The sequence below is a fragment of the Chiroxiphia lanceolata genome, chromosome 2 (genome assembly GCF_009829145.1).
Source record: "Chiroxiphia lanceolata isolate bChiLan1 chromosome 2, bChiLan1.pri, whole genome shotgun sequence".
Taxonomy (NCBI): domain Eukaryota; kingdom Metazoa; phylum Chordata; class Aves; order Passeriformes; family Pipridae; genus Chiroxiphia; species Chiroxiphia lanceolata.
The window spans coordinates 60,490,467-60,510,539 of record NC_045638.1 but is presented as its reverse complement, the minus strand read 5'-3'; the positions used below and the strand labels follow the sequence as shown (position 1 = coordinate 60,510,539).

General features: G+C 35.0%; 1 protein-coding gene across 2 annotated transcripts in view; it reads right to left on the bottom strand.

Moving 5' to 3' along the window:
* The window catches only part of VWA8 (von Willebrand factor A domain containing 8), a 181,580-nt gene that overhangs the window by 116,001 nt on the left and 45,506 nt on the right, over positions 1-20,073 (bottom strand). For both annotated transcript variants that reach the window (XM_032677885.1, XM_032677884.1), the window contains exons 10-16: positions 18,685-18,816; positions 17,273-17,407; positions 17,115-17,192; positions 10,895-11,055; positions 9,607-9,720; positions 1,763-1,931; positions 1,387-1,464 (exon numbers count right to left, since the gene is read on the bottom strand). In XM_032677885.1, coding sequence (XP_032533776.1) covers positions 1,387-1,464; positions 1,763-1,931; positions 9,607-9,720; positions 10,895-11,055; positions 17,115-17,192; positions 17,273-17,407; positions 18,685-18,816 — 867 coding nt within the window. The remainder of the gene's footprint in view (positions 1-1,386; positions 1,465-1,762; positions 1,932-9,606; positions 9,721-10,894; positions 11,056-17,114; positions 17,193-17,272; positions 17,408-18,684; positions 18,817-20,073) is intronic.

Sequence of the window (20,073 nt, the reverse complement as noted above, 5' to 3'; positions counted from 1 at the left end):
TTGGGTTAGTGACAGTCTTTGTAATATATACCTATGAGACACCTAATTCAACAGGATCTTGATTGTGGTCTCCAGATTCTCTTGTAAATCAAGCAAACAATTACAACGACGCAGACAACACCTACAGAGTGAACAGTCTACAGGAACTCTATTTTTAACAAAATCGCTCTAAACAACGGTTAATATTTCAGGATTATCTCTGGTAGAGATTTATTTATTTAGACAACTCTATAAATAGCCTAACATACATAAGGCACACATTTCAGCTCTCTGCACAGGTGTGCTATTCTCGACATGTCGTATGTCACTGCTGATCACAAGAATCCTCCCTCGAACCATACTGTGACTCACTTCTTAGCCAACATCATATAATTCGTTTAGGTATTTCACAATTCTACAGATAACCACAAGTCCATATTTCGAAAGGATTTTTGTAATGCTCTATTTAGGTATGGTATGTGTCCAAGTATGCCAAAACCAATACACTTATACATTAGATATAGGAAGCTAAATAGATAATAATAACAACTCTGTCCCAACAGTGTACCTAAATGTCTACCTTTTCACTTACTTTTTTTAAGCTCAAAAGAGCATAACAGCCTCTTTCAGCTTCTTAAATAGTAAGACTGTAAAAACTATTAACGAAGTTAAAATCATAAAAACTAAAGACAATGAATTTCCATACCAGTTAAACTCCTGGATTCCAATAAAATGTTTTACATTTTAGTTACATCAAAACATGCAGTGTTTTAGTTGCCATAGCAATAATTTCTTTTTCTTTTCACTATGACTTAGCTGTATCTTTTTAAGGAATTTTGTGGTCACTTTGTCAGCAGAACTTATTTTTCTTGACATGTTGTCTTTAACAGAATAGCCTATAGCAGTAACACAGCCAGGAGTTCTGGAGTTTTCCCTTTCCTGAGTCTCTACTGCTGCCCACTGGCATTTTATAAGGTCCAGGTAGCTCCTATTGCCCAAAAAGCCTCAACAATGTCATCTATCAAATTTCCAATTACTAATGTGAAGTAATCAAAATGTATTTGAACGCACATACCTATTCAAAAGGCATCTCACCATGTTTCACTGTGAGTCACATATCTAAACTCACTGACAACGTGTACTGTTCTTCTTGATTCCCTGGAATTCAAGCAAATTCCTAAAAGCTTTACTTATGCAGACTCCAAACATGTACATCATAAATCAAAAAAGTTTAGATTATGCAGTACAGTAATTGCCAGTAATAATTTTCTGTGGCTGGTTTTCCACTCAGCTGACCCTTGAAATAACACTACAGCTTAGCATGTTTCACCCAGCCTTTGCTAAAACAGTCATAGCAAGAGACAGTAAATTTAAGGAGAAGAAAGAAAAAAAAGAAAAAGGGCTCACTGTGGCATCATTTGTCTCTCGAAGCTTGTGTGTTAATGACAACAACTGCTCCACAGCAACACTGGGCACATTTGGAATCTGAAAGAAAAACGGCATTAATCTTACTGCAAGATATGCAAGTTACACATACAGTTACACCCAGATGCAATGAGCACACAGTTGTCACAGTTGCTTTATGACGAAGACTACTTTCTTATTACAGTATCATTTAATATCACAATAAGAATAATACCATTAAAAGAAAAGAAGATATGCTGCTTTGATAAGATGTGAAAAATAACTCATTTATGCTACAGTGAAATAGCAATATATGTAGCAAATAAACCTGTTCAATAAGTGGTAGTCAGTAAGTGCCTAAAATACTGAATATACTTACCATTTTTTTAATAACTTCAATTTCTTCACTCTTGCTTAAAGATTGAACATTATGAAAAAGAAACAGTGTCAAAAACTCTGGACCCAGCCATTGTTGGGTACTACTTCCAATGACAGGAGGTTCTGCTAAGACCACTATTCTGAAAGAAGGATGAATAGGAAAGATAGACCTACAAAAAAAAAAAAAAGAGTTTAAAAATGCATTACGTGGCTTAAGTAGTGAATATCAAATTTAAATTTTACAACAGATGAAAAAGAGATAAGTTATTGTACTGAATCATATAACAGTATATTCAGATCATTTGCAATGCAACTTTGTTAAAAAAAAAAAAGGCTGCATAATGGGACTTGCAATTTAAAAAATTTACACATCTTTTTATGTTCAGGAGGGCACCCAACTAAACTACAGTCTACTGTGTTGTATATCTGAAATGGACACATCTCACTCATTTGATGGACTTCTTCAAGTGCTTTACCTAAAGCAGGATGTCTCACAGGGAGAAAACAAGACCTACCAGAGTTGCAGTAATGAGTAACTTCTTGTACTCAATTAGACTGACAGAAAGGATGACACTGTAGAGACTGGCCTAGATAACATGAAAAGATGAATTTAGTAACAGTCTAGGAGTATTCCCCTTACAGATGCTCTTTGTGGCCCTTGGAAGATCATCTAGACTCTTAGCATGAGATTAATATGCCTAACTTCATAATACTCCTGAAAGTTATGCTTCAAAGACCAAACCAATCACCTCACCCCTGGCTCATTTTAGAGTCAGCATGAGGAGACAGGTCTCTCAAAAGACAGATTACGACTTACAAGAACTTAAGAATTGCTGTCCTGCATCCTTAAATCTACCCATCCAACTACATGTACCATCCCTCATTATGACAGCTGGAGATACTCCTTGGGGAAAGCACAAAAGTCTAGTCACTAACAGTAGTCTATCCTCCTCATACTCGCCCAGCACCTACAACCATATCTTCAAGGATATCAGAGGGTAGATATCTATTTGCTTTAATGTCCGTTTACCCACAAATTTGTCTAACACCCTTCTGAACTTCTTCATCCTATCTGCCTCCACAACTGCCTGTGACAACATATGCACTGTTCCCGGGTGTAAAAGGTACTTTTATTATTATTGGTTTTTAAATCTTTATGGAACTGACCTGCTAGCTTCAGCCAGTGTTCCTCAGTTCTCACTGCATGATTAGGTGACTAATAGTCACCTAATGAAGATAATGGGAGCTTACAACACAAACTTAAATATACAATTTTTAGATATGTTAGGGCACTAAAAGACCACTGCTTTTGATTTTGGTATCTTTGTCTTCTTCACATCTTTTGATTATTTATGCAATATTTTCACCTCCTCTGACTGGACATTCATTGGTACTCATCAATCGGCACAACTGCATGATCTCTAGAAGCAGCAGAAATAATAGAATAACAAGTCAGATACAAAAGCCAGTCAAATTGTGTGAGGAAGGCCTGTTTTCAACAACTAATTTTACAGTACTTTTATTAAAATAGACACTCGTTTGGAAAAAGCAAGAGACATTTAATTAGACAACTTATATTGCTGTTACCATGTCATTTTCTTTATAAATTACTGAAGACGTAGATCAACAAATCTACTGCATAGTTGGCTGTTCGTCACAATAAACCTGTGATACAACAGGGCAATCACAGCAGTCTCTTGTATCAAAGCAAACTAAGGCAGTAGCATGAGTTATTCTCAGCTGAAAGTCATAAGCCTAGAAGCTACTCTCTGATTGATAAAAATAGAAATAGATGTCTGAAAACATCACATGAAAGAGGAACCAATGGGAATGTCACTGTCACTAAGCATAAAAAAAGGTCAGGGAACAGTAGCCAACCTTATTATAGAAGAAAACATTTCCTAGATAGGATAACTACATATACTTACAGACTCGCCTTTCACTACATTACTAGGAAGAAAAACAATCCTCCTCCAGAAATCCATCAAATTCTAGCCCTTCTGCGATACCATAAGAGAACACAAGAAGTAGTCAACTTTCCTGGTAAAGGAATCACATTTCTTTTGTATCATCTCCTTGTCACTGTCTAACTCAAAGGGCACCATGGGGACAGCCAAGAAAAGCATAGGAAGAAGTGGGAGGAGAGTAGATGTAAAGTCAGAGCAAGCTAATTTGGAAATATCAGTTAAATTCACTGACTAATCTCTAGACTTGGACATATCACAACATCACTGTTGTAGGCATCCAGTTTGTAAACATGAATAAAACTATTTGGCTACTTCAAAAGCCTATTGTTTGGACTGACGTTTGCAATGTTGAAAATGTCAAGCTAAGTGTATTATTAAAACAAATGCCACAAATGACTCAATCCTGCAGTTCTATGAAAGTTTCCATCAGCACAACTGAAGAGCTTCAAAGTTATTCCATCATATTATAAATCAAGACTCTAAAGGAATATAATATGGAGAGCTCCCATGTGGAGCTGTACTTTATAGAAAAGAAATCTTTGACATGACAGGAAATCTTGTGGTTTTTGCAAACGAAGGCCAAGTAAGTGTATCTTGTTAAAAACCTGGCATCTTTTAATTAATGAGCCTCAAACACAGTGGGAAGATTTGGTGTTAATTGATTCATGCAAAGAGTCTCTATCCTTCTCTCTATCAAATATTTATTGACAACACAGGCAGCAGAGCTCTCTCCTAATAAAATGAGTGTCCTTCTTTTGACATTACTGTTTAATTCCAACCAAGGATCACCACCACTGCTCTCAAGAGGCAGATCAGAACACAGTGTGGGTGATTTTAGGGGAAGATTTTCTTGTTATTGACACATGGTTTCGAGCAATTGAAGTTTCTCAGAAAAAAAAGAAATACAATGCAGAATGGCATTTCTAATGTCACTGTGCAAAACCAAACTATTTTTGCTTGTCTCTTCCTGTAAAATGATTTAATAAATCTCATTTTCTATCAATTTTTATGAGTTGGGAATTGTTATAATACTAGGACCAAAATTACCTATTGTTACTTTCTTGCTGTATTTCTTAAATTTCACCACAGTCTAAAATTAACAAATTATCTTAAAATTCGCTAAACTGGGAAAAAACTAAACCCCTCAACAACAAATGAAGTAAAAGCTAAAAAATGTAAGCAATTAAAAATTCTATTGCTTGATAAAGTCACTCCCTGCCACACTTCATATTTGCCTCATCTACTGTGTGTTCCCTTTCAACCTCATTGCATGGAAAATAATTCACTGTCTGTAAGGCATTAAAACCATCCATGAATTATGAGTGACTTCTTTTAGCTTTTGAACTATCCTATTACATACCTTCTTCTGAATTTTCCTATAATAGCTGCCTTTCTGCTCACCACAACAAGGACTTCACATCTACGCGTGTGTGTGCGTGTGTTCTGGGGGGTATATCCACACAAACAGGTTAAAATACTTCATCATGAGATAAACACTTCACTGCTTGTCTTGCAGAGGCTGTGTGCTATCTTTACAGTATCTGTCTTGGTGATGTAGTGGATGATTACAGAAGAAATTCTATGCAGAAATCTTGGATATGCACAGTACCTGAACCCACTTTCTCTTTATCTCTGAACCTGTTCGGGGAAATGAATAAGGTATCAGCATCTATAATTTCCTTCTACGTAAAATATCTTGAAGGACCATCTGTCACTTTCTCAAAGGCTGCTTTTTTTTCTTCTCCTTAAACTCATAAACAAGAATTCTTAGTCTCCTCAAATGAATGAATGTTATCTTACTATGTTTGCTAACTTAACTCCACAGTCAAACTAGTATAACAAAAAATAGAGGAAAAATGACAGTGTGGCCAGTATTAGTTACCTTGTAGCTTACAGACTTTCAGCACGCCAAGGAGTATCCCAAAATCAAGGGCAAGGGCAACATATTGCTTGCACTTGTCAGTCCTGAGAGAGCTATTGCACTCACAAGTCTCAAGCTCTTCTTAGAAAAATGGTAATTTTTATACAGATGTAGAAATGTAATGAAATAATAGTGAACATATAACTCAATGATTTTTTTTAGACCATAGTGTGATCTGAAATACCACCCCTTTAGTAAAAAAAAAACAAAACCAACAAACTCTTGACCCTCTTCTCCTTTCTCTTCTACTACACAGATGAGTATTCTGACTGTTGAAGCACTAAAAATTAAAGGCACTAAAACTGTGGGAAAATATTATTTTTTTAATATCAAGCATTTTCATATAGGAACACGAAAGCCTAGTCCAGAATGTGTCTTGCTCGTCTGAAGGAGTCTCCTAAAACATCTCCATTAGTATCACAATTTTTTATCTTCTTAAAAATGGGGAAAGTCGTTAGGTGTGTCAAATCCTTTTACAAACAGAGACTATAAAAAGTGTTTACAGAACTTTTGATCATTGGTTAGGAACGGTACACCTTCTCTCTAAAACAGATTTAGATGGAAATTCTGTTTTAAAATTCCATTCACAAAGTAGTCTACTAAAAAGCATTATTCATTTTTCTTTTCCACTATGAGAGACATATTTGTATTTATGTACCTTACAATAGCATCTGGCCATGTCACTAGTGAGTCTTAAATTAAGGGAACAGAGAGTAACAACGAGTTATTTTGCATTTATGAACAATGAGAAGTAGCACAGAAGAAAGAAACTGGAAACTATATTACAAATAGTCACTACAATCAAGAACACTCATGCACAGCAGAGCTGAGCTGAATGCATTTCCAGTGAATCACTGATGTGCCTTTCAGTATGTTTCTTCCTCTTCCTCTGTTTCTCTTAAGAACTACATTAGCACATGATATCAGGTAGATAATATGTATTCTTTGTACCATATTGATTCCCAATATACAAATGACAATTGAGGCTGAATGAGTGGGACTTGTAAAAAAAAAAAGTCAGAATAATCCTCTGATTCAAACAAAACTTGAAACCACTTTACACAGGAACTCCCTAATTGGAAAATTACCAGTAGACTTAATGCGTCACTCAAATATCGCAAATTCAGTCCAAACTGGGAATGACATCATAAATTCCACTCGCCTGGCAACGATCAATTGCACTGAAATTACTTTAGTCAAATCTAGTAAATCAGGGTAAGTAAAGCTGTCTTTTCATCTTACTCTAACATCAGAAATACAGCTAGCACCCCTAGCCACAGTCAGTGACATGCAGCAAGACAGATGTTTCTCATCAATATAGAAAGCATCTTCCAATTGCAATCCGGTAAGAATTTGCCCAGCCAATCTGCTAATAAATTCATGGTACAACACACTCTGTGTCACTTCTCCACAAGGTAATACATTGCAGGCAAAGAAGGGGTGAATGAATAAAGTCTGTGATTAAATCACCTGTCAGTACCTCAGATATCATTTGATGAGAAGGTGCCTGGAGAGAAGGGTTAATTCTGCAGCATTCTGAAGCTTGCAGTGACAGGTAACTACTGTTGAAAAGGATGAGTAGCAAGGAAGAATACAGTTCTGGAATCAAAGATGTCAATTGCTGACTGGCATCCTGGAGCCAGTGAAAGGTAGTGATGTTTACAGAATATAGAAGGCACCAAAACCAGGATGAAGTCCTAGAACACCTTCAGTTTCTCAAGGGTTCATGAGAACAGCGCCCCTCTGTAGAGAGGAGTTGTCTAGCGATGTCAAAGAAGCCCATAGGCAAAACCAAGGAAGCAGTTACGTGTTTGCATTACTTTAACCTGGTTTCTTCTGAGTAAGTCAGTAGAAAAAACAAGAGCAGATTGAATGTTTCACCTAGGAGAAGGATAGGATTCTCAGCAAAATGGACTTCAGATAATTCAGGATGAAGAATTTTTATCTATAGCCAAGATGGAGCTAAATGGTCACACCAAGCTTCCAGATGCAAGCATGCCTAAACAGTGGGGTATCTGTCTGTTTTTAAGACCAAGTACTAATCAGAAATTCATTCCTGCCTAATACAGCAGATACCTCTCACTTATGGATTAGAGTGAGAGCTCACTGTCAGTCAAATAGATAACTAAGAGTTTAGCAACTCACAAAACACTATGTTGCAAAATATTAAAGTGGTTAAGTAAAAGCAGTACATTGCAATCTGAAGGAGAGAGAGACAGCCTTTAAAGGAAAGCCCTCCCGCCCTCCCAAAAAAAAGACTTACGGAGCCTCCAAAATAGCCAAAATCAACGCACAAATGCACAGTTATCACTGAACAGAACAGTGGAACCATCAGGTTACTCAATGAGACTGAAAGAAAGGAAAGTAGATTCAGAGGTGACACAGTAAGAATGGTCTGCAGAACAATGACTGAAGAAGACAGCCTGGACAGTTCTTATGATTTAGCAGCTAATGAAGGTTAAAGGGAGTCCATTGCCAAAACAGCCATAGTTATAACGGAGACGCAGAATCCAGATGTAAAGCTCTATTCTTGTGAAAGACATTTGATCCAGTAAGAGGGGCAGTACTGAAGATGAATGTGCGATTCATTGTCTAGGTTTTTGGAACATATTGGCAATGAAATAAAGGGTCCTAGGCAGTAAGCAAAACAGTACAGCTACTGCCATTCTGCCTGAAAGCACCTTGGACAAGACCACGAACATGAAGCAGGGAGGAGCCTTACACAATAGATATACTTGGAAGTACAGAGTCCACTGCAAAGTTGAGATACCAACCTAGATGGGCCCTTGGAGCTATTTTACCGCTCTTTCAAAATCTATGCTTAAAGTCCCAATAAACAGAACACTTCCCTGATGTACAGTTCTTCACTCAAATAAAACAAATGCAGGAAATGACCATCTAGCTAAGTGTATTGTCTCAGCAGAGTGGATAGAATTTGCAACAAGTAGGCTTAGATTACACCATACCTACAGAAAAGTAGAAGGCTTAAAATGAAGTTTGGTTTTTTGGTTGGTTTTGTAGTGCATTTTTTGGTCCTTTATTTTTTTTTTTTAACCCACAGTATTTTGATCAAAAAGGGAACCAGAAATAAAAAAAGAACTAGTAAAAGAAAAGGGTGGACTATAAAAGAGGTCAAAGAAAAAAATAAGATTCAGTGAGATAATTGAGAGCAACTGAGTAGTACATCATGAACTATAACCAATGAGGCCTCTTCATAGTGGTCACACACACAGCATGCAGCATTAATATGAGCATGGACATCTGACATAAAACTTCAACTGTTTTTTCAGATGGTAGATCCATTTCAGAATCACTACATTTAGCTCCTTATATATTACTGAATATTAGATTGCATTTGTTTTGACATACTCTCAACATAAACTAGAATTGGTCAGCAGTGTTTGACTGTGTATCAAATACATGGCCTCAGAGGACTAGAAAACATTTCTATCTGTGGAATGTTTCTGGCAGACAAGTGGAAATGAAGGAACAAAAAGAATAAGCATAATGGGTCCCAACCCATCCTTAGAATTTCCTGCCCCATATTAGTTGTAAATTAAATACCAGCTTTCTAGCTAATGAGGTAAAAGAATGTAACAAGTAGTATTTAATTTCAACTTAGCTTTATTTTCCAAGGCTTTTAATAAAATGTTCCAAAACTAAATATCATATAGCTTTATATCTATTTTTGTATGTACTTAAAATTTCTCTTCAATTTCCAACTGCTTCTCTTAAAGGATATTGAATGTTTTCCCTCTAGTTCAAGCACTCTAAACAGGATATAATTTTCCCATGCCACAAAAAGAAATAGAGCTCACAAGGAACCTGATGTTTAAAAGATGTTTCTCCTAGTGATTAGAAGGTATCTATTCAATAGAAAAGCATTTTGCAGTTTTTTATTAAAAAAATGAAAAAATGAAATGCTGTTTGTGTCCATAGTTGTAGCTGATACTTTACCTTTCGCGCAGTTTTTCATCAGAGAGCTGTAATTCTTCTTTTAAGTTTTGATATCTATCTTTCCTTAACAATCTGGTGCCGTCATACAGAGTCAGTTCTCTGTCATGTACTAGTCTGAAAATAAAGAATAAGCTCTAGCTTAATTTTTAAAATATCTATAACTCCACGTGTTTTTTAAAAGCTCTCAGTCAATGTGGGCCACAGAAAAAGAAAAAGTTATAACAACTTCAGATGCATCCACGCATGGAGGTAAAATAACATGCATAAGTTTTAGCACACAGTCAGTCAACTTAGTTTAAACAGATATGGTAAGAATGCAAAAAATAAAAACCATCCTTCTTACCAGTGTAGTGTGTATAAATGGCATGAAACAGCTGCTTTGTTATGCTTGTACCAAGTAATATACTTTTCTTTTGTTTCTTGAAGACATATCTTTCAGCTGGCTTTAATGACTAACATACATACAGACCTAGCTTTTATTTTTTCATAGACAGAAGTTGATTGGCTATAACGTATGCACACATCAGAAGAAAAAATCATAATGGAAAAGCTAAACTGATGACAAAGCAAAAACACAGGCAAGTAGAATTCTCTCTTCTGCCCTTCTGCATATATATATATAATAACAGAAAGCACAAAACATTTTTGCTACAACCTGTTTTAAAGCTCAAGATGTCCTTTGCATTTACAAAAGGCAGTATATGATGCAGGCATATGAAATAGCAGAAAAAAATTGACCTGACATTATAGATTATTATTCACGTAGTATTTGCTATTACTGCTTCTGTTCTGCAAAGTTTAACTAATTTTTCATTGAATTATGGAATAATGTTTAGAAATAGTTCTTTGCAATCAATATAAAGTATATTTTTACATATAATTGTAATGATCACATATTATTTAGAAGCAGAATGCACTCAAAATATTAAAAATTTTTTGACATCTTGCATGTTCAGATCACTGTGCAAATATTACTAATTTTTAGATTTCATAATTTTAGAGTAAAATCTATCTCATTCAAAAATTCAGACTTACATTCCATAGTTAAAACAGACTTAAATTTCCTGTATTATTGTAGACTTACAAAAAATGAAATAATTGCTTCTGGTTTTAATTACGTAAAAAAATGAGCTTTACATATTCTATGAAACTTTAACACTCAGCTTGATCTTAACAGTATTCTTGAAGTTACAAAGCCATATTCACCAGAAGGAACTTAACTTCTCAGTATGTATGCACTCAACAAACATATTATATGCCCCCAACTTAGCTGTGCTCACATCCTGACCTTTGAAGTACAGCTAGAGTGCCAGGGTTAATTCGATGAATGCCATCAAGAATAACAAGCTTTCCTTCCAGAGCTGCAGTAACAAGTGGTGAGGGTCTCCAAGCAGTGTCTCCATTAGGAAGAGTATACCTTTGCTGTAGCAAGTCTCTAGCCGTCATATCCTGTAAGTATCAATTCATCAGAAGAATATATTTATGCTCATGCTCTATTTTTTTAATTTATAGGTATATGCTTTCTCCTTAAAAAACTGCTTTTTGTTCTTTCTTAAGGATATACCCATAGAAGATTAGCAGGAAATCTTCAATTACTTTTCCAAAGAGGATTAGAAATACACACACAAATCAACACACAAAATGTTAAACAGTCTTTGGAAGTTCTAGTTCTTGCCAATGTCACCTCTTTGAAACAAGAACAAAAGCCTTACTCCCCCAGCCTGCCCCTTTAACACAATACCAGCACAATACCAACTTGAACACAGCTCTGTGTACAGAAGGGGGTAGTAACTTACACCTGGAAAAAACAAAAATAATTTCGAGCAAAGATTTCATCATTAATCTTGAACACAGCATGATATTCCACCTCTCAGCAGGAAAATGCAGTTGAAGCATGACAGAAAAATAGACAAGGGTAAGAAAGAAGACATTAACACACATAATATCAAAAGTACATAGCATATCACAAAATAATGCTTAAGGGATAGAACAAAACCAAAGGCAAAATCTATTATATCCTCTAGCAAATATATTTTATATGTTTCACTAGAACAGGTAAGCACTAGAGTAACAAAGACATAATAGTAGTTTTGTGACCTGGAAGATTAAATTCCTTCCTTGAGCTGTGCTGTGAACACAATTTAACCTAAAATCAGATGAGAATATATTTTTTATGTAGTTGTAGCTTTTACATATGTACTTTTCACAACTACAAACCCTTTGAACTTTAAAGAATAAAAATAGAATATATTACGTCATATGCTGCCCTGAATCATTTCCTCTTTCTATATTTCCTTAAAAGCCCTAAAATAACAGGACAAAGTCTCGTTCCTTCGGTGCTTCCACATTTGTATAATTTAAAGTCTCACATTCAAATCCTCAAAACCATACCATAAATTTATCGTTGCATTTCTGTCATTTTACTGCTGTGTTTGCTCTTTTCTATTAATTAGACTAAAACTATAATATGAAACATTTTTATCAATCCTGTGTTTTCAGGACTTGAATAAGAACTGCATTCTGCAGCTAGTAAATGCTATAACTGAATAATTAACTAACACATGTTTTATAATTCAGAGAACTATTTCATCTCTAGAGAAATGAAACAGCATAAAATATGAATTGACTGAGAGCTAGTATGCTATATAGCATGTCCATCTCTAATTCCAACAACACTTGAGAACCATGCATTAATTTTCTGGAGATAAACTCAGAGGTGTATTTTGCTGTAAGATATTTTCTGATATATAAAATGAATATTTATATTGTGATTTAAATGGTTGAATATTATTCAATTTAGGGACACATTAAAAGAAATATCATTGCTAACACCTGTAGTTTTTGTAAAGGACTTATTTTATGGCTAAGTACTTGCCAAGTGACTTATTGTTTTCGTTTATTCACTCTTACCCAATTTTTAATAAATTTTATTCAAATAATTTCATACGTGATATTAAAAATAGTCTTATAGTACTCTAATACTGAAAAATGCCTCCCTTTGGAGGGGAGAATAAGAATTAATTTTGCCTCTTATTCTGGACAAAGCAATGGCAACAATATATTGCCATATAAACAAAAAGCTTATTTCAATTTGTAACAGTCATTGTAACTTAAGCGGTTTACACTGCATTGTTTATTTTCTAAAACAGTTTGTATTCAGGGGGGAAAAAAAGACGTTTAGGAGAGAAAACAAGTAGGGTAACTTCTGTTCCATTCCCTTTTAGTAGCTATACCAATACAAGCCTCCAACCTAGGCATTCTTCATGGCTCACAGTACTAATCATGTTCTTGGCAATTAGGAGGTGAAAAATCTAAGTTTCCTGCTTTTCACGCCAACTTGGACTCATCATTTGTTAGTCCTTCTCAAATACAAAATTGGAAGGATTTTGTAAAGAAAAATTATGAGGTCATACAAATAAAAAAAATCCTAGAAACAAAAACATCTCAGTACACAAACACTAGTGATGTGCTTAAAAGACTGTTTTTGCTGCAGAGGAAAAGGAGCAAGTTGCTGGAAAACTGTTATAAGTCTGACTGTTACTTTTTTTCCTCTGAAACTCTGGGAGCAGAAAATCTTATATTTTACGCTATTTAAACTAAAAGTTCCTTAGATACAGTCCACAAAGAACTAGCTGGTTGCTGCTCCTTGTTTGCTTTGCTTATCTGCATTAAGAGACAAGTTAAAAACAAACCTTTCCTAATCAGGATGAGTTTCCTTTCTCAGCAATTTGCCTACATGGAATCCGTATACTGATGTCAGATATCACAAATGAGACAGGAACTATTCTCTGAGCCAGCTATTAGTATATGATGATCTAGGTTCTCAAAAGGTTTGGTTTAGGTAAATTTGATTCTCATCTCACAACATAAAAGCTTTTAGAGTTGGGTTTTTTTATGAAATCAATATAGAGAGGCCTTTTCACATTTTTCAAACCCTTAAACCAACTTCAGATGCAAAGAATGATGAAGTAAATATTAAAAGTAAAGATCATACATGTATAAAAAATCCAAGAATTCATTTCTTCACAGAGCCTGAAGAAAAACAGTGCTATTGCTGCAGACCAAGGGTAAGTGCCCCACTACTCATTTTTGTGCCTGCAGCAATCACTGGAAAATAAAAATGAACCACAGGACAAATAAATACCTCCTTAATTTTTGAAATGGATTTAGGACAATATGATGTCTCTCTGAAAAAAAAGAAACAAAAAGACGCTCTTTTGGATCAAAGTAGAAAAAAAATGCTAGATTTACAGCATTATCAAACTTTTCATAGTATTCATTGTTGAATTACTATATGAACTTAACACCTGTTGTCATTAAATTATCTTATTACTTTGCTATGCAAAGCCCCTGATACGTTATTACATATTTTGAGAAAAACAAATGCATTCGGAAATTCTATTTATAGCTCAGATACATTCAATAATATTTTTATACACTGCTTCTTGTAAAAACTTTTGAGTTTATGTAACATATTACATATTAGGAAACATCTACACATCTGGATCTTACGTTGACTTGGCTACACAGGAATTTATAGTGAACAAGCAGCTCACAGTCATTTGTTTGCTTCAGCGATATTGTCTGGTATCACCAAAAGCCTCTCTGTAAAACCCCTTTGCCCTTTGAACTTGATCAAACCCTGAAACTGAAGGAAAGGTTACTTGCGTGGGAAATACTTCAAATCCTTTGCCCAGATTTTATTTTTGTAGGAATTACAGATTCCTTTGAAAGAAAGATGTTTACTAAACAAATAGTTCCACCGTCAGCTCTGCTCATATGCCTCCAAAAGGGAAGTCTTCTGCTCATATTCATCACAGCCACACCAATTAAAGGTAGGAAGTTGAAAAACAGTGGCCATGTTTTTAACCAAATAATTGTCTATTTTGCTGGTGAATACCCAGTATTGTGTGCAACAAATCCAGGGTTAGGGTATGCCTGTCCTTTAGCAGGTTTGTCAAGATGCAAAAGTTATTTTCCTGGGATGATTTAAAAATATGTTTACAGTGACAAGTACAGAGAAAAGTACGCAGACTAGCTGGACACACTCAGTTCTGGCTCAGAAGCTATACATTTATCTTAGTAGACCACTATACAAAATATAATAGGTGCTGCTGGGAATCTAAGTATATTACTACAAATGTAACATTGCATTGATGAGGATGTGTAGCTTTGGAACCCAAATCTGCTCACACCTGATCACGTAAAGTTAAAGCATTAGAAGAGGGCAGAAGTCGTCTGTCTGACTCCAACTACGCAGATAGAGTTTCAAAGTCTGTGCTCTTATCATCTGAAGCCATACAGGGGTAAGGAAAAGCAGTGGGATCCTGCCTGGGGAGGTTCTCAACAGTGCAAGAAAACATAAAATAGACTGCCTTTTTTCATCATCATCATCAGTATTTGTCTTTTCTATATTCTCTCACTTTTTTCCTATTTCAACCCTTCAGCCTCATCACCCATTTCTGTCAGTGTCTCTCCCCACACACCATTATACTTCCAAATCAGACGCCACTGCCATTTCTTCCTTTGGAGGTCTCCATGCTGTCTGGGAAAAATGTAAAGCAGAAAAGGACGGAAGAAAGAGACCACAATACTGCATTAAATCTGATGTTAATGTTTCCCTGTAGCATTGCCAATTATCACTCACAATTGTAAATCCTGTGATATTTGGTGTATTTTGACTCAAAAGGTCATACAAGACTCTTGACTTCATATTTTATTTGAATGTTTCCATTCCTCAAGGTTATGGAGAAAACCTTACACTTGATCTCTCTCCGTGTGAAAAGCTAGCAAATTAATGAATTCTACTTTTAAATCTTGTAATTTTTCAGTTTATGCCATGAGGTTAGAGTGTATTACAGTCTAAGACAGACAGTTCTTTCCAAACATGTACTGAGTGACCACTGGCTATGACATGGCTTGGCTATGACAGAGTTTGGGTTTGCAAAAAAACTCAACACCTCTAGTGCTGTGAGAAAGTCTGAAGTACTGTTCAGATGAAATGCAAGGGAAAAACCCTAAATGTACAGCAGCCCTGCTGTGCCTTGTTTATCATACTCCAAGACAACAGACAACTCCAAAATCTTCTTTCCCTTATTATTCTACATGTCTAATCCCCTGGAACCACTACTACTACTTCTATGTTAATCTTTTTAAATATAAACTTTACAATTTACTCAGTAAAAACATTCACACTGCCCTTACTTTTTAAGTTACTGTAAATGTCTTCTTCCAACACACGAAAAATGCAGCTAAATTTTAAGGCAACTATGTCAACTGCCTGTGCATGTCTCAAACTATGTTAGCACACACTTCACTCCAAATTTATCTTGAAAGCCACACTTGTACTAAGACACAACATAAATAAATTAGCATCAATTAGGTTAAGGATGGAAGACTACTGTCTGCTTGCTATAGTATCTATGAATAATGAAGTTAATATTCATTGAATACAATATATATTACATTTAAACACCAGTCCTTGTTTTGCATTTCTAGGATGCAATATTTTTACACATGGAACTTCAACTTCTAATCTCTACTGCAACGCAGTCCCACCACAATTGTAATCAGATTAAACATAAATATAAAAAAAGAAGAGGCACTGAATTTATAATATTGATTAAAATTCCACATCTTGCACATCAGAAAAAAAAAACATATAAGAGGATATTAGGATATCTTGACAGAGGAGACATAAAAAAAACAAAGATAGATTAAGCCTATGTTACATGAAGAATAACTTTTAAAAAATTCCCCAGAAACATAAACCCCATGGTGCATTCTTAATACCAAAAAGAAATTATCTGCCATAACTATATAAAAATTGTGCTGATATTGCAGAATTTCATTATAAGATTAAATGGCATATGGACCAAAAAGAACAGAAAAGGAACTACAAAAGGTCTTCCAGAGGCATTCAACATGCATGAACTACAGTGGTCACTACTCTGACCCAAAGGCAGGAAACATACTTCAAAATGGAAAAAAAAAAAATCCCAAAAGGAGAAGACACAAAAGACAAAGTTTTCTTTACAACGTTGAATGCCAAAGCACAGAATGAGTTGTCAGTTCTCTGTGGTAAGAAGAAAGACCATTGTGTTAGATGATTCACTATACATTTTACTTAGATTATCTCTTTCACATTCACAATGACCTCAATAAAATTGAAGGAAAGCAGTATCAGGATCAGTTTATATGTAATAACATTGTACTATCTATATTGCTGCACTGTACTCCCTCTATTTAGGCCTGCAGTAAGAAGAGACTTGATGAGCATTCTAACACAGAGAGTAAAAAATGCTCTATAATGATCAGAAGACTTTGCTATCGTTGAAATCTTTGCTTCCTTTATTGTTTTAACCCGTGTTTTAACCTATGTTTTATGAACATAGTTGCAGCTTTTAAAGTCACTGATTGAGAAGAACAGTAAACACAAAGAATCGAGGTCTGTGTATTATACTTGAGATCATATTTAAAGCATGATCATCAGCAGATAGTTTCCTTACCTGGTAAAGCATGATAGGTTCTATGCTATATCCCAGTATATCAGCAAACTCCTTAGCAATAACAGTTTTGCCACAGCCCTAGAAAGTAAAAAAATAAGAATTAGATTACATTCTAAGGATCATGAGGAAAGGGGGAGAATTGAAATTTAAATTCTTACTTTTCCTCCAATTAAGCACATATCTTTAACCATATGGGATTGCATCATTTCTGCCAACAGTTGATTATGGCTGGAAGTCCTTATGAAAGTATCTGATCGAGGATGATTTTTTAACAGTCCAGTTCCAGCTGGAACCTATAACAAAAAAAAGAATCATAATCCTAAATAAGCTACACCATGATAATGTTAGGCTTTGTGTAGATTAGGTGACACTTGTCCAAAACTACTGTAATATTTTGCTGATAATTGTCATCCATCAAACTTGGAATTGTCACTGTCACAAAATTTAATCGTATAATTTCTGATAGACAAAGTCCTTCACATCTTCTTTGTCCACACTTCATGAAAAAGATTAGCAAAATGTGAATCAATACAATTGCAGCTCTGGGGTCTGCGAAGAACTTTAGGTTTTTCATGCTAGAGACAAAATAAAAAACCCCAATATTCACTGCTCATCAGAGAAACACAGAAGAGAAAGAGCAATTAGTATTGTGAAAATCTGAAGGAGCTACTTTGACCAGAACCTTGGAGAGTTTCACCACATTAAGGCACTTGCTGTTTCCACTTCCTGCTCTAGTCTGATAACTGTTTCATCTGCAAACTTCTTATGCCCTCCTGTTCCCAGAGACATTCTGTTGACATACTTTCAGAAGGCATCACCTATATGTCAAATGAAAACAAAAATCTTTACCTCAGAAAAGAGCTGAATCAGATTCCTACAAACTCACCTTTTCCTGACAAATTCCCATTTGCTGTTGTTCCCCTTTTAACTTTGTCATGGTACAAACTCTCTGAGGATATTCCTCATCAATGTTACTGTGATCTCTCTGACTCACACTAATTCACCTTTACAGACTCTCTAGACTCTCCAAATTCAACATTAACTTCAAATTCTCAGATCAGCATCTGTTTCCTGAATAAGAACTTATTTCACTACCTAGCAGGTCATAAACTTCATTGGAAGAAACTCAAACTAATCATATTTGATGTGATTACTTTGTTCCATTTTTCCAACATCCTGTGTCAGAACATGACCAAGCACTCATTAGATTTTATTTGAAGTGTAAACAAAGACAGACTATTGTTTTTACTAAAAGAAAAAGGGAAAGCAGCATCAAGAGCATCATAAGTACTCTCTGCTATTCTAATCCAATTAAAAAAAAAAGAAATTCAGAGGCTTTTTTTTTTATCCAAACTGTAATGAATCACATGGAGGTATGAGTTTATCTAGAAATAAAATCTTGTATATTCATAAACTAATATTCCAATATCTAAATGCATTTCCAGTAAATATCATGTATTAAAAAAAATTCAAATTACTTTCAGTATCAAGTGTAAGTGTCAAATTCTTGATGAAAACAAGTTACTGATTTTTAAAAACATATTATGGTTTGATGAATATAAATTCATACCTGGAATGTCACTTCTTTTTCACCAATTTGGACAGTTACATCAGCTTTGAAGGGTTTGTGTCCATGTACACTTTCTACTTTAGTAATCTTTCTGGGAATCAAGTGGTTTTCTGAATCTTGAAGCTCAAAACGCTGTAGAATTAAGAGGTGAGGAAATTAGTTACTGAATACAACTTTCTGGTTTTTCAAACTGTTCCTTCCAAAGCAATACCAGAAGTTCACAATTAATTGTTTGTGAAGTCCTAAATCCACTTACTTTACTTCAACTTTTGCTTTACATACCTGTGTTCACATTTTTGATGGTCTATGTATTTTACATATAAAACCGAGGCAAAGAGATTGTACACCATCTACTTAGTGAGACTGTAGTGACAGATGTAAAGTGAAACTATCACATGGTGACTTTGCCAAGTCTTAGCCTGACAGTCCAAAACAACACGAGAAACGAATGATAGCCTTTAGCATGTGTAATAATAGATCACCTATCTTTGCAGGTCATTATAACCAATTGCAGATTTAAACATCTGACTACCAATAAAAATAACCACCAAACATTACATTTACTTAGCTTCACAGCTGCCTTATACAATGAAAACTGAGGACAACCTGTACAAACTAAGCCTTCAGCATGTTCTGGTATATCAAGGACATAAAATGGGACATTTGTCTTCTCAATCCTCTTTTGAGCATTATATTCTCTTATTTTATGCTGTACATAGAAAGCATGGAAACCATTTAAAAAATGTTGGGGAAGGAGAATCATATTGGGGAGTTTATGCACAAAACCCCTAATAACCGAAACTACTGAATTCATAGAGTCATTTTATTCAACAGAGAGAAAGCTGAGTAAACAAGAGAAAAAGGAATATTATCCAACGCCTTAGAATTCTTAGAAAAAAAATTTTTTAAACAGAAGTTACTAATGTAAAGTAATTCTAAAAAAACATGTAGTTTTATTACTACTAGGATTCATAGCACTGCTGATTAAAGTTTAGAAAGAAAACTGAGATGGGTTTTTACAAACACTTTTGCTCTTCATCACTTCATAAATTCCCTTTCTGGAACAAAACCCTACTAAAATTTTATGTTTAAACATGTATTTAAGATAAATATGCTTTAGTAAAAAGCTGCGCCCAATTATATTCTTATTGTAACAGCTGAGTCTACTTCTGATACCATTAAATGCTTAAACAACAAAAGAGGATAGGAACGTCTACTGAGTAGTATCTCAAACCATGCTTCTAAGAAACGCTCCAACTAGGATTTTGTGAAAGGAACTACCAGATGTTCTCAGTCTTATCTTCATTAGGAAATTACAATATTCTTACAAAGTTAATAGCATTTTGGATAGAGTCAAAGGCGCTCGTACACAAAATTGCAAACTGCTTG